Source organism: Austrofundulus limnaeus, unplaced genomic scaffold (assembly GCF_001266775.1).
Source record: "Austrofundulus limnaeus strain Quisiro unplaced genomic scaffold, Austrofundulus_limnaeus-1.0 Scaffold157, whole genome shotgun sequence".
Taxonomy (NCBI): domain Eukaryota; kingdom Metazoa; phylum Chordata; class Actinopteri; order Cyprinodontiformes; family Rivulidae; genus Austrofundulus; species Austrofundulus limnaeus.
The window spans coordinates 472,436-485,440 of NW_013952559.1; the positions used below are offsets into that span (position 1 = coordinate 472,436).

General features: G+C 39.3%; 3 protein-coding genes across 3 annotated transcripts; 2 read left to right on the top strand and 1 right to left on the bottom strand.

Annotated features, from left to right (window-relative positions):
* Positions 1-2,685: 2,685 nt before the first annotated feature.
* On the top strand, positions 2,686-3,792 carry cldnb (claudin b). The gene has a single exon (XM_014016905.1). It carries the CDS (start codon positions 2,840-2,842, stop codon positions 3,482-3,484), a length of 645 nt encoding a protein of 214 aa, XP_013872359.1. The 5' UTR covers positions 2,686-2,839; the 3' UTR covers positions 3,485-3,792.
* A 113-nt stretch (positions 3,793-3,905) lies between these two features.
* Positions 3,906-5,652, top strand: LOC106523486 (claudin-4). The gene has a single exon (XM_014016906.1). It carries the CDS (start codon positions 4,729-4,731, stop codon positions 5,362-5,364), a length of 636 nt encoding a protein of 211 aa, XP_013872360.1. The 5' UTR covers positions 3,906-4,728; the 3' UTR covers positions 5,365-5,652.
* A 1,211-nt stretch (positions 5,653-6,863) lies between these two features.
* cldn29 (claudin 29) lies at positions 6,864-8,121 on the bottom strand. Its single transcript, XM_014016907.1, has one exon. The coding sequence runs from the start codon at positions 7,948-7,950 to the stop codon at positions 7,318-7,320; it is 633 nt and encodes a 210-aa protein (XP_013872361.1). The 5' UTR covers positions 7,951-8,121; the 3' UTR covers positions 6,864-7,317.
* Positions 8,122-13,005: the final 4,884 nt, after the last annotated feature.

Sequence of the window (13,005 nt, forward strand, 5' to 3'; positions counted from 1 at the left end):
TAGGACAAAGTATGCAGGAGGAGAAGCATGGCAAAGTTGAGATGACTTGGATGGGAAACGAATCACAATGGTGTGCATTGCTTTGGCAATGCACACTGATTAGGACAATTCTTGGAGTGCGGCCCTGTGATGGACTTGCAACCTGTCCAGGGTGTACCCCTACCCTCGCACTGTGACTGCTGGATATGGGCACCAGTGACCCCCGTGACCCTGAAAGGAAGAAACTGGAATATATAATGGATGGATGGATGGATGGATGGATGGATGGATGGATGGATAGCTATGTGATTTTTCTTTTCAGCTGTTATGTAAAGTGCCCCCCACCCTTCTGAAAGTATTATAGTCATAAAGTTACTGGATCTTTAAAGTGCTAATGAAACAAAACACACAGACCTGAAACTAACCTCYACAGAAACACCTTAATTCAATCTTYATCAATCTTTACCACAAYGTGATGGGAAAATATAACAGAGACCATGTTACATCCTTCTGTTAAACAATCTTTAAAAATAACTTCATTTTTCCACACGCTGGTGCTCATATTTTGTTTGGAATCCAATATCTCAAACAGCTTCCTTCACAGAAACTRGGGAAGATTTCCACTAACAGTATTTAGGTCACGAGTTAGTGGTGGCTGTAAACCACAGTTTCTGTTYAATCAGTTTTCTGAAGCTGTAGTTAAAAGCTTTTAAAATGATGTGTTGCTTCACTTTAACACCCACCCCCCCAAAAAAATCTCTTATTTCTTGTACAGTTAAAGTTTTATGTAGCAGCTGATTTTATTAAGTTCAAACTTAACCACATAAAACTAAAACAACTCCATGTTTGTGATTATATACTGACTTTTCTTCTTGTGAGTGAAATTTGAAACTCTAGGTTTGTGGTCAATAATCTGACAAGAATGTACTCCACCAAACGCACACAGGCACAGTGAGATAACAGAAATGTCTTTAAAGCAGGAAGTGGTGCCTCCCTTTGGTGGAAGTGTGGAAAAACAGAAAAAGATGTGAAGTGTTGGATCTACTTATCATTCCACTGATGGCTCTTTGTTACTATTCCCCACAAGAATCTTACTTCATGTAAAGTTAAGACTCTTTTTTTATTTGATCTCCTGTGAACAAAACAATCCTGTAAGTTCACACGTCCGTCACACAATCAGCCTTTAGTTAGATTCACAGAAGTCTCTCTGGACTTTGACCTCAGCCTTTGAACTTCAAACATTCTTTTTATTTTTTTCTCTGCTTTGCTGCTTTGAGAAATATTACTCAGTTTCAGTTCGAGACACAGGTTCTCCATTATATAAACATAAAATGTACCAGGAAAGAAGAAAACTATGTTGATTTGTAACTTTTTCATGTCAAATTTTCTTTTTATTTAAATTTTTTAGATATTTTAAGTTATTTTAATTATTCAGTCCTTTCAGTAAAAAATGGTCTTTTTGTATTAGTTTAACTCATTGCATTAGTTTACATTTAAAAACATGAAAATGACCTCATATAGTGTAATATATTACCTAATATTGTTTTTTAGACCAAAAGTAAAGTAGCATTCATTAAAAAAATGCATATTATGTGCTGCTGCATGCCAAAGTTTTAAACAAAGATGTGTTCTGTTAGCACTGCAGACGATTTTCAGCTTTAGTTCGACATCTGCCAAATCTACTGTAGCTGTGGGGGTCAATCAAGTCAACTCCAAATCTTTATTAATTGTTTCTCCAATGATTACTTTGAGATTTTTACTAAATCTTTTCTCTGTTTTTTGATMGATTTTGTTAACAGACAAACAAAACACAAACAGATGATCAGATGATTACATCTGCTTTCATGGTAGCAGGTGATAATCAGCCTATTCAGTCTTATTAAAAAAAATCAACATCATGACATCACTGCAACAGAGACACAGCACTGGTGTCTGCTTTAGTGCTGAAAATAAATAATTTACAGAAAGCAAACTATTAGATGTCAGTTTAAGAAACTGGCTGAATTCTGAATGAATGAAATGGAAGATCATGTTTTAACTTTATTTTGAGAAAAAAAAAAATCCACAGATTTTTCTTTGCACAAACTCAAACAGAAACATTAGAAATCTGGTGAAATTGTTCCGAAGTTTGTTGCCTTTAACTGTCAAATTTAGATTTTTTTCTCTATTAGATCAACATAATGGGATATTTTAATTCACAATTCGTTGACTTGTTTTGTTTTGGTGACTAACGACTGAGGAAGTCTTTCAAACGTCTGTTTGGTGATGACATCAGTCTGTTTTGAGCTCATAGTTTCAGAAGGTGCAGGACAACATCACCGGACACACAACCATATTTGGTGTCTGCGACACAAAGGATTTGTAATTCAAAACACAGAGTCACCGCTCCCATCGGTGAATGACTCCACCCACCTGATTTTCAGGTGAAACTGTGTGTGTCTGTGTGTAGGAACAGTGATGGAGCATCCTGGTTTCATTCAGCATTTATATTTGTAAGATACTGTGGTAGAAATTTGTGTTTTATTGTCAGTGCAAAAAAAATATATATAGTTTTTAATGTTTCTTGCACAAACTGAAGAAAGCGTTGTTGGGGTGAAGGTAAACAGGCTTGGGGAGTTTTGTGGGGGAGGGGGAGGATCTRCACTGTGATGATGAGGGTGTGTTGTTTCCTCCACCACTCCTCCTGCTGCAGGCTTATGTACCTGSTCTCTGAATCCTCCGCCACTCAACTCATCAGGGAACAGGAGACGAACAACCTGAGTCGCTCCAACAGAAGAAATTCGACCCACAAAGAGAAATTTAAAGACTAAAAAGGACCTTTTTTTAAATTTCATCTCAGACAGCAAGTCATCCGTTGACAATGGTGTCTACTGGGTTCCAAATCCTGGGCACAGCCCTGGGGATCTTAGGCTGGATCGGCGCCATCCTTGTTTGTGCCCTTCCCATGTGGAGGGTCACCGCTTTCATCGGCAGCAACATCGTGACGGCACAGACCATCTGGGAGGGCATCTGGATGAGCTGTGTGATCCAGAGCACGGGCCAGATGCAGTGTAAGGTCTACGACTCCATGCTGGCCCTCACCGCYGACCTGCAGGCCGCCCGGGCCCTCATCATCATCTCCATCGTGGTGGGCATCCTGGCCATCCTGCTCTCCGTGGCCGGGGGCAACTGCACCAACTGTTTACAGGACAAAACGTCGAAGACGAAGGTGGGCATCGCGTCTGGGGTCATGTTCATCATATCCGGGCTCCTCTGCCTGATACCAGTCTGCTGGACGGCTCAGACCGTCATCCAGGACTTTTACAACCCTATGCTGACCAGCGCTCAGAAGAGAGAGCTGGGCGCTTCGCTTTACATCGGGTGGGGCGCCGCCGCTTTGATGCTGATCGGAGGGGGAATGCTCTGCGCCAACTGCCCACCGAAAGACGAAAATAGATACGCCGCCAAGTACACAGCTGCCAGATCCAACATCTCAGCACCAGCATCGTCCAAAGGCTACGTCTGAGACAACTCTGGCACGTTAACCGGGACAAACGAACTGGTGCTACTGGTGGAAACTCAWCACTGATTCTAGTGTTTGAGGCGAGACACGATCTATGCATCAAAAAGAAATTTCATTGTCAAAGTTGGTTTCTTTGTGGTTTTAGAATGTACGGATATTAGTAAACTTTCCTCACTCACTTTTAAACTTTTAAAATGCATAWATGTAAACTCTTTTTCAGTCAGTTGGATTTCTTTTTAATGAACCATGTTTGTGAGTTGCATTGTGTCACATTTTGTAAATAAACATGATTTTGTAAAAAAAAAACTGAACTTATCTGTTGTCTTTATTTTCACAAAGCTGTTTCCTATACAATCCTTTAAATGGTCTTAAAATATATATTTTGCTGAACTTTGCTGCGTTTATTTTTTGTAAACATTAGTTCAATGTTTTACACACTGAACAATCTGTTCTCAACTGAATTTTGAACTAATTGACAATCCACTTAAAAAAAATACCACCAGCGTCTTTTGTTTGACTTTCTGGTTGATCAGGTTTGGGTGTGACGACAAAAAGAAGTAAGTCGGGTTCAAACTGCCTTTGTTCAAACTGTGAGCCTTCTGGCAAAACAATTTGAACTTTTTGTACGCATAAAAGACTTTTTGTTCTGTTTGGTAGCAAGGTAAAAACATACCTTTGTTCAGTGTCGGTTTAATCKTCTAAAAAGAAACTTCCTTTATGCCGAGATTTAGAATTCCATTAATATGTTTTTTGTTAAGTTAATACATCAACACCCTGACTGTGAAAACACAGATTTACCCCTCATATTTAAATAAAAACTCTTTGGGTTTAGCGTTTTTAACCACTGGATATGTTTATTTGCACCCTTTTTCACCCATTTCCAATCTGTTTTTATTGAAACACTGAAGAAAACATTGCTGTGTTTGCTCAAGGCGTGAGCTGACCTACATGCGAGGCTGATTGGTTGTGTGTTCAAACACAGCTTGCACCTGAAAGCCATTGTTCCCGATCTTTAAACGTTCCTTGAGGCATCGAAGCTTGTWTGTCTGGGAACAATGAACCAGAACTGTGAGTATCAGGTCTCAGGTTTCCCCCTTTGTCTGGTAGAACATTAACTCCACCCTGAAGTCTGAACCACAAACCGTTTCGACTCACTGACTTCGAAGCACCAGAGCAAAAACCCCTCAACCAACCAGTACTTAAGTGTTTAATAATTCTTCAAGACGTGACCGTTTTGTGGCTCCAACATGGCTTCTCAGGGAATGCAGCTCTTGGGTATCCTGCTAGCCTTCATCGGCTGGGTGGGCACCATCGTCACCTGCGCTCTGCCCATGTGGAGGGTCACCGCGTTCGTCGGGGCCAACATCGTGACGGCGCAGTTGATCTGGGAGGGCTTGTGGATGAGCTGCGTGGTCCAGAGCACGGGCCAGATGCAGTGCAAAATGTACGACTCCATGCTGGCCCTGCCTCAGGACCTGCAGGCCGCCAGAGCCATGGTCATCATCTCGGTCATGGTCGGGGTGCTCGGCACGCTCATGTCCGTCGTCGGAGGGAAGTGCACCAACTGCATTGAGGACGAGGCGTCCAAAGCTAAAGTCTGCATCCTAGCCGGAGTGATTTTTATCATCGCCGCCTTGCTGATCCTAATCCCAGTCTCCTGGTCRGGTCACACCRTCATCAGGGACTTTTACAACCCTCTGCTGACCGAAGCGCAGAGACGGGAGCTCGGAGCATCTCTTTACATTGGATGGGGCTCGGGTGGGCTGCTTCTGCTGGGAGGAGGTCTGCTCTGTAGCAGCTGTCCCCMTAAAGACAACGGACCTTATATAGCTGCCAAGTTTGCCCCTTCAAGAAGTGTATATTCAAATGTGAACTATGTGTGAGTCCTTTGATGTCAAAGAAAACATTTCATTTTCATTCTTTAACCTCTCTAAATGAAAATTTAAAAAAACACTTCAACAAAGAAAATTTAAATATTCTAAATTGTTGATTTTTTTAGTTCTTATTAATTTCAAAGATTAATATTTTAGTTGTGTTATTGTTCCGTGTTCTCCTCCAATCTGAGCATTAATGAAGTCTAAATAATCYTTTTCACTGTTGCACAGTGAACCTCAATCATATGTTTAATCACCAGTACATTTCAAATGTCGATAATAAAGTGACTTTATTCATCCTGCTGCTATGTCTTTGTTCAGATTTCACCTGAATTGTGATCAAAACTGAAACTGTTCTCCATGAGATGATCCAACACTCAGGAATTTAACAAAACAAGCTTCTCGGAATGTACAGTATCTGCCTGAGGTGTTTGCCCATCTGCAACCGAGCGCCTTTGTGCTGAGACACTGATTTAGAGTTTCTGTCTGGAGTGAAATAGATGTCACCAGCAGAGACAACAGCAGACTCTGTGTGCTTGGATTGTTGTTGCTGAGGAACAGTTTTATACGTGAGAAGAATGGTGTTTTACTCTCGGTTAGAAAGCGTCTGCCCAGTCTTGGCAGAATGATAAACTCTTTATCCAATTCAAAGCCAAAACCTTATTTAAAAAAAAATCTAAAACCTAAAACTAAACTAAACCTCTGAAATATTTTATTGTCATGAACACAAAAGAATGAAACTAAATGTGTTTGTGGATGTTGCTAGTTTGTGTGTTTCATAAGGTTTTCAGAAATTTGTCTAACAAAAGAACAAAATGTATTTGTAGTTATTTAAAAAAAATCTAAAACCTAAAACTAAACTAAACCTCTGAAATATTTTATTGTCATGAACACAAAAGAATGAAACTAAATGTGTTTGTGGATGTTGCTAGTTTGTGTGTTTCATAAGGTTTTCAGAAATCCGTCTAACAAAAGGACAAAATCTATTTGTAGTTATTTAAAACAAATGTTTTCATTTAGTTCTCAACAGAAATTAGATACTATTTACTTAAACATTTTTAAAAATCTGCATTAACGTTTGAGTTAGTAAAACTATTTTTGATTCAGAATGCAGTCATTGCAGTTTTGTTTCAGATTACACAACCATTGTGTGAATCTAAAAGCTACTTATTTTAACTGGTTGGGACTGAATTACAACTTTRAAAAAATGGTAGTCATGCTAAACAACCCATAACACGGGCCCTGTCAYGCTATAACGTTTTAGACAACTTATGATAATTTATGAAAATTTTAAGACATCTACATTGAAGATGGAAAAAAAATAACTGGAAGCCTTTTTTAGATGTGTACTGTAATGCTAACAAATCTGTCAAATATATTATTTATTGATAATTTAGACATAAAAATCAAACATTATAGTGAGACCGACTTTAATACATATTATTTGTGTTCAGTTGTTATGTATTAAGATTTTTTGAATAAAATTAGATCAAATAAGTTGCAAATCATTGCGTTCCATTCATTTACATTTAATGCAGCATTCTGACATGTCAAACTGTCTCTAGAACAACAAATTAGGTGTTTTTCTTCTAAGCAAAAAACTGTAAACATTCCATTTTTGACAAACGAATTGTTTATTATTCGATCAAAAATACTCTTAAAAATACATCTCGCATGACGAACAAGTGCTTCTCTTTTAAAAAAAACGTAAAAAAAAATTGTAAGAAAGATCTTGTAAGTTTGAATGCACACAGTTAAGAAATAAAAAAGCACCAAAGCTAAAGGTTAGAAGGTTAATCTGACATGATAAAAACTTAGATATCTCCTGTCTTTCACAAACAGGTGCCACTTTTTGTTAGTCAAACAGAACTCCTCTCAATGCAAAACCCATCCTGACAGAGACAGGTTTGTTTTCTATGTGAAGTCATTTTCTCCCTGACRAATGCTCAGGTCTGCAGCAGCTCAGACAAACTCTCTCCCAGGCGTTGTGGATTTTGGTGGGGCGTATTTTGGACTGTTGAAGCGATCTCCTCCTGACGGACACTGACAGCACAGCAGAGCCCCGCCGATCAGCAGCAGGCCTGCGGCCCCCCAGCCCACGTACAAACACGCGCCCAGCTCTCTCCTCTGAGCGTCGGGCACCATGGGGTTGTAAAAGTCCTTGATGATGGTGTTTGCAGGCAGAGAGACGGTCACGAGACACAGAGCCCCACTCAGGAGGAAGAAACCCCCCGCAGAGATGCATACACGGGCTTTTGCCGCTTCATCATCGATGCAGGTGGTGCATTTGCCACCCACCACCGAGAGCAGGAGGCCAAACAGGGAGAAGAGGATGGAGATGACGATCATGGCTCGAGCCGCCTGCAGGTCTGGAGGCAGAGCCAGCAGGGAGTCGTAGACTTTGCACTGCATCTGACCTGTGCTCTGCACCACACAGCTCATCCACAGGCCCTCCCAGATGGTCTGAGCGACCACGATGTTGTTCCCAATGAAGGCCGAGACCTTCCACAGAGGCAGCATGCAGATCAGGATGTTTCCAACCCATCCCAGCACGGCCAGAGTGACGGCAAGAATCTGCAGCCCCAAAGATGCCATGGCTGCTTCTGCCTCTCCGTCCGTCTCTTCAGCTGAAATGCTTCTCCTCCKTTTGAGAAGTTTTATACGACCCCCGTCTGGGTGGGCACTCACATGTAAACATCCATCATGCTGCCTTTGAGTTCAGAGGCATTTCTCTCACACAAAGAGGCCCTGTAATGCCCTAAGAAGCACTAAGAAGAAGAAAAAAAAAAAGAAAGGAGCTTCAGGAGTTTCACAGCACAAGAAATACCAAAGAAATATTTATAATCAGTGGTGGACAGAGTACTCAACTCTAGTACTTGAGTAAAAGTATTGATACTCAGTGTCAAATCTACTCAACTACAAGTAAAAGTTACTCCRTCAAAAATCTACTCAAGTTAAATGTCCTGATGCATCTCAGTAATCCAGGTAGAAAAAAATCAAAAAGTAAAAATAAGTAGGTCCTCTGTGTGGGTTCTTCTTTAGTGAAACGTTTCATCTCTCGTCCAAGAGACTTTTTCAGTCTGTTTCAGGTGAACTCTGCCTTATAGGCACTACCTCCACCTGGACAAACAGGTTAGTCACATGCAAAAGAGGGCCATCAACTAACAATTGGATGGATATGGATTTTACAGAAAAGGCAGGTTTAGCTCAGCATCAAGTCCAAGACCCAACAACAAAAGAAGTTCACTTTACTGGTAACTCTACAGTCCCTTCGTAATTCCAACAACCAACAGAAGGTGGAACAACACACAGGAGCACAAGCAAATGCCAGGGAGACAGAGAAGTGGGTGAAAAATTTATCTGACASAGAACTCACACAGCCGGAAACCGAAATTCTGTCCAGAGGACTGAACTTTGCGGTCGCACCAAGAAGAATTCCTCTGGTTGAGATGATCACAGCCACAGAATCAGCCATTCACCACAACAAAATCCCAGAATTTTAAGCAGAACAACATAGGAACAAAGTTTCAGCCTGTCTCAGCAATGCAAAACCACCACCTACCAACATCAGTAGAGAAGAGAGAGACGCTCTCACCACCCTCAGCAAGGACAAGAACATCATCATCCTCCCAGCAGACAAAGGAAGGTGCACAGTGATTTTGAACCAGAAACACTTCCATGAGAAGGTTATGACTAGGGCTGCCATGATTAATCGATTAATCGACGACTAATCGATTATTAAAATAACCGATGACTAATTTAATAATCGATTAATGGTTTTCTTTTTTGTTGTTGTTCTTTACTTTGTTTTTCTCTCCAAACTGCTTTGACACCTTCCACTGCCACATCTGCCTTTCTGTCCTTGACACACATGCACAGTAGTGGTAACTGGGGTAGGCCGTGGACGTCACAAGACATTATACAGACAGGCTCTGGTATCATGGCTACCTGACAACAGAGCTCAAAGTGTGGGATCATTTTAAGAAAATAAGAGAAACCTGTGCAATATCTGTAAGGCAGAACTTGCCTTCCACAGCAATTATTTTTAGTTAGCATATAGCTAAAATCTAACCATGGTTATATAATAGCAGCTGCATTTTGACGTGATAAGCTCTATGTTTTTTATTCAATTAACCTATGATCCTGTAAGAAATACGTGTTTTAATATGGTATGTCCGAATAAACAGGATTCAGTTGGATTTCTTGTTAAAAACTTTATTTCAGTCCTCTGACTCCAATCAGCTTCATTCAGCTCTCAGCAGCACAGGCCTCAGCGTACAACCTTGGGCCAAACCAAAACAAACACGGGAGCTCTGCTCTGAGCAGACACTCTGCAAAAAACACTGACAACTTCTCTCTACTATAATAATGAATTGAGCTTATAATGTTTATCCCTTCCTGGTTACACCCCAGAGGTGTTACCTTTTACGTCAGACGTCAGAACGTACTCAGTTTTGTTTAGGCTAAGAGAAAGAACACATGATAACAAACCAACTCTTTGTCAGCTTCAACATTTCAGACTGAAATGATCAGAAAGTAGAAAATACAAAACTGAATCAAATTTTCAATTAATCAGTTACAAAATTTCTTCAATCCGATTAGTCGACTAATCGAAAAAATAATCGGTGATTAATCGATTATAAAAATAATCATTTGTGGCAGCCCTAGTTATGACACTCCTTGGTGACAAGACCACATACGAGCCACTGAAAAGAGATCCAGGAAGTGGATACAAGAAGAAGTTGATGAGTGCCTGAAAAAGTTAGGGCAGGACAAGGCTATTAAACGCATTCTGTACCACACGCTGTAAACAGGTGAGCCCACTCCTAGTCTGTATGGTTTACCCAAAATTCACAAACAGGATGTACCGGTAAGACCTATTGTTAGCACGATTAACTCTGTCACAATGTTTCCAAATATCTAGCGTCAGTACTTGGTCCATTAGTTGGCATGTCAGATCATCACATACAGAACACCATGGACTTTGTGAACAAATTGAGGGATGTCATCATGGAGACTGATGAAACTATGGTCTCCTTTGATGTCACATCACTCTTTTTGTGCGTTCCTGTTGAGAAGGAGGTGGATGTGGATTTGTGTAAGATTAAAATCAGACATCACTCTTAGCAGCAGAACCACTCTTTCCACAGAACTGAGTTAACTTCTGAAACTGTGCCTGGAATCAACCTACTTAACGTATGGGGGGCAATATTATAGGCAGAAACATGGATATGCTATGGGCCCCCCAGTTTCTCCTATTGTTGCAAACCTGTACATGGAGGAGGTGGAAAAGAGAGCYYTGATGTCCTTTTCAGGGGTGCCACCGAGCCATTGGTTCAGGTATGTTGACGACACCTGGGTTAAAATTAAAGCCCAGGAAGTCCAACATTTCACTGATCACATTAACTCTGTGGATAAATATATAAAGTTCACACGAGAGAATGTAAGTGTAAAGAGATTTGGACCAGAAATAAGACATTTTGACTAGAAATAAGAAGTATTTTTTGTAAGATTGAAGTTTTGCAGTGAACCTTTTCATTTACCATGGTTTGCTGTTACGTTCAGCAGCACTTTATTTTCTTGCATGAGGGCTCCCTTAGCAGTGAGGTTTTTGCCCATCTGCAGTGCAAGCACTTTGAGTTGGTTCTCGAGGCCAACCCAAACATTGAAAAAGTCATAGTTTGGAGTGATGGCTGCGGCTATCAAAATTGGTATTGTATCATCATAAATGCATAGGCCTACATAAGTCTGGCCACAATGTCACAATAGAACAAAAGTTTCTGGTTGAAGGGCACACACAAATGGAGTGTGACTCCACGCATAGCCTCATTGAACGGCGCATCATCAAATATATTCACACTCCACATGACTACATTGTCATTTTCGAGACTGCACATCTGTATCCATCCCCATACAAGGTCACCCAGGTATTCCACAATGACTTCATGAAGTTATCTGGGGCCTATGTCACCAATATTTGACCAGGAAGATAAACTGGAGACACCACAGTCCATGACCTTCAGGCTCTCCAGTATCTGGCAGATGGTTGAATCTGGCACAAGTTGGATTTTGAGTCTGTCTGGGAGGACCTGGCTCAGTGAATTAGCATCTCCACCATTCCATTGGGTCCCACTCTTTCCTGCCCAACCACCAATTACTCTCTGGAAATTCAATGACTTGCAGGCAATGAAACCAGTACTACAAAGAGTGGCCCRCTATTACTATGACAACTTCCCTCATCAGTAGACGGTGTGAAAACAAGTTAACACAGCACCTGAGCTGGACTTTGATTAAGGTTAGACAGGCACAACAACCTTTTTAAGGTTAAAATTTAAAACAATTTGCTAAAACATAGAAAATTAACACAACTTGGTTATGTTTAGGAGAGTAAACTAACGTTGCTTAGGGTATTATGTTTATATGTAAGAGAAAATTTGCCAAAGTCAAGGCATTTTCTGGCTAAGTCAGTTTTATTTGTTATGCAATCAGTGTTGTGTCTTACTTTTTTGGACACTTGTTCACACATTTGATTGAACTTTCTATTACAATATTAATGAAAAATTCCAATATGCTTGCTAAAAAGTTGTTTTTTGTTTTCCGAAAACGTTCAAAAATGACTTAGGCAATTATGCCATGTGGCTAACGAAATGATAATGTGAGGGTGATTCGAATATTAATACATCATCTTTACTGATTTATCACATATTGTTTTATCATGTAATTTGACAATTCCTTAGCCTAGACCTGCTCTGTTTAAGTTGAATCAACATTTTGTCATGAATAAATGTTTAAATTAGCCTGACAGCAGTTTGAAAGTTCATAGTCAGGATCATCTAAATATCTTCTTTTTTTCTTCTAAATAACTAAAATGAACTGTAACAACATGTACATTTAAGACATGCAACTTATAATCTTTAAAAAAATTAATGAAACATTTGAGTAAAATGTTTATTTAAAATCTTTCCAACATTTATCATCTGGCTGCAAAAGAACAGTTAATCATTCAGTTTGTATTTACTCAGATAAAAGCTGGAAGGACTGGCTAAAGAACTATTAACACTCCGTGATGGAGTTTGAGTCATGAATTTAACAACTACATATGAATTATAATGTAAAAGATGATAGTAGAGAAACCAGAAATATTTACACACAAACAGTGAATGAAAACCACTTGTTGTATTAACTATTACCCATAAAGGGTAATTTGATATAAAAGAATACTTAGAAATAAAATTCATAAAGCATATAAAACATTCAGAACACACAACATAAAAATAGTTGTGGACAATAGCAGTGATAAATGAGTAAAATATTTCTCCTGACAAAAAAAACTAACAATTAACTTTAAAACTGTGAACATTCAGACTGACATAATTAGAAATAAATGAAGAAATACATAAAATGACCAATGAATAAATAAATAATCTTAAAATGCATCAGTTAAATAAAAAAGGAGAACTTTACCTGATGTTTTATAATTTAATTGACACTCATGTTTGTTTCCCAGTTTACTTCCAAGAAATTATGTATTTTAAAACATAATTTAAATTTTACTATTTTAAAAAATAGATTTTTTTTGTTTTTCTTTATTTGTGTTTTTAAATGATTATATTTAATTATTTTGTTAACTTTTAACACAAGTCTTTTATT

Bases quoted from the DNA above. Each gene is read 5' to 3' on its own strand.
- cldn29 (XM_014016907.1), bottom strand. From the start codon at position 7,950: ATGGCATCTTTGGGGCTGCAGATTCTTGCCGTCACTCTGGCCGTGCTG.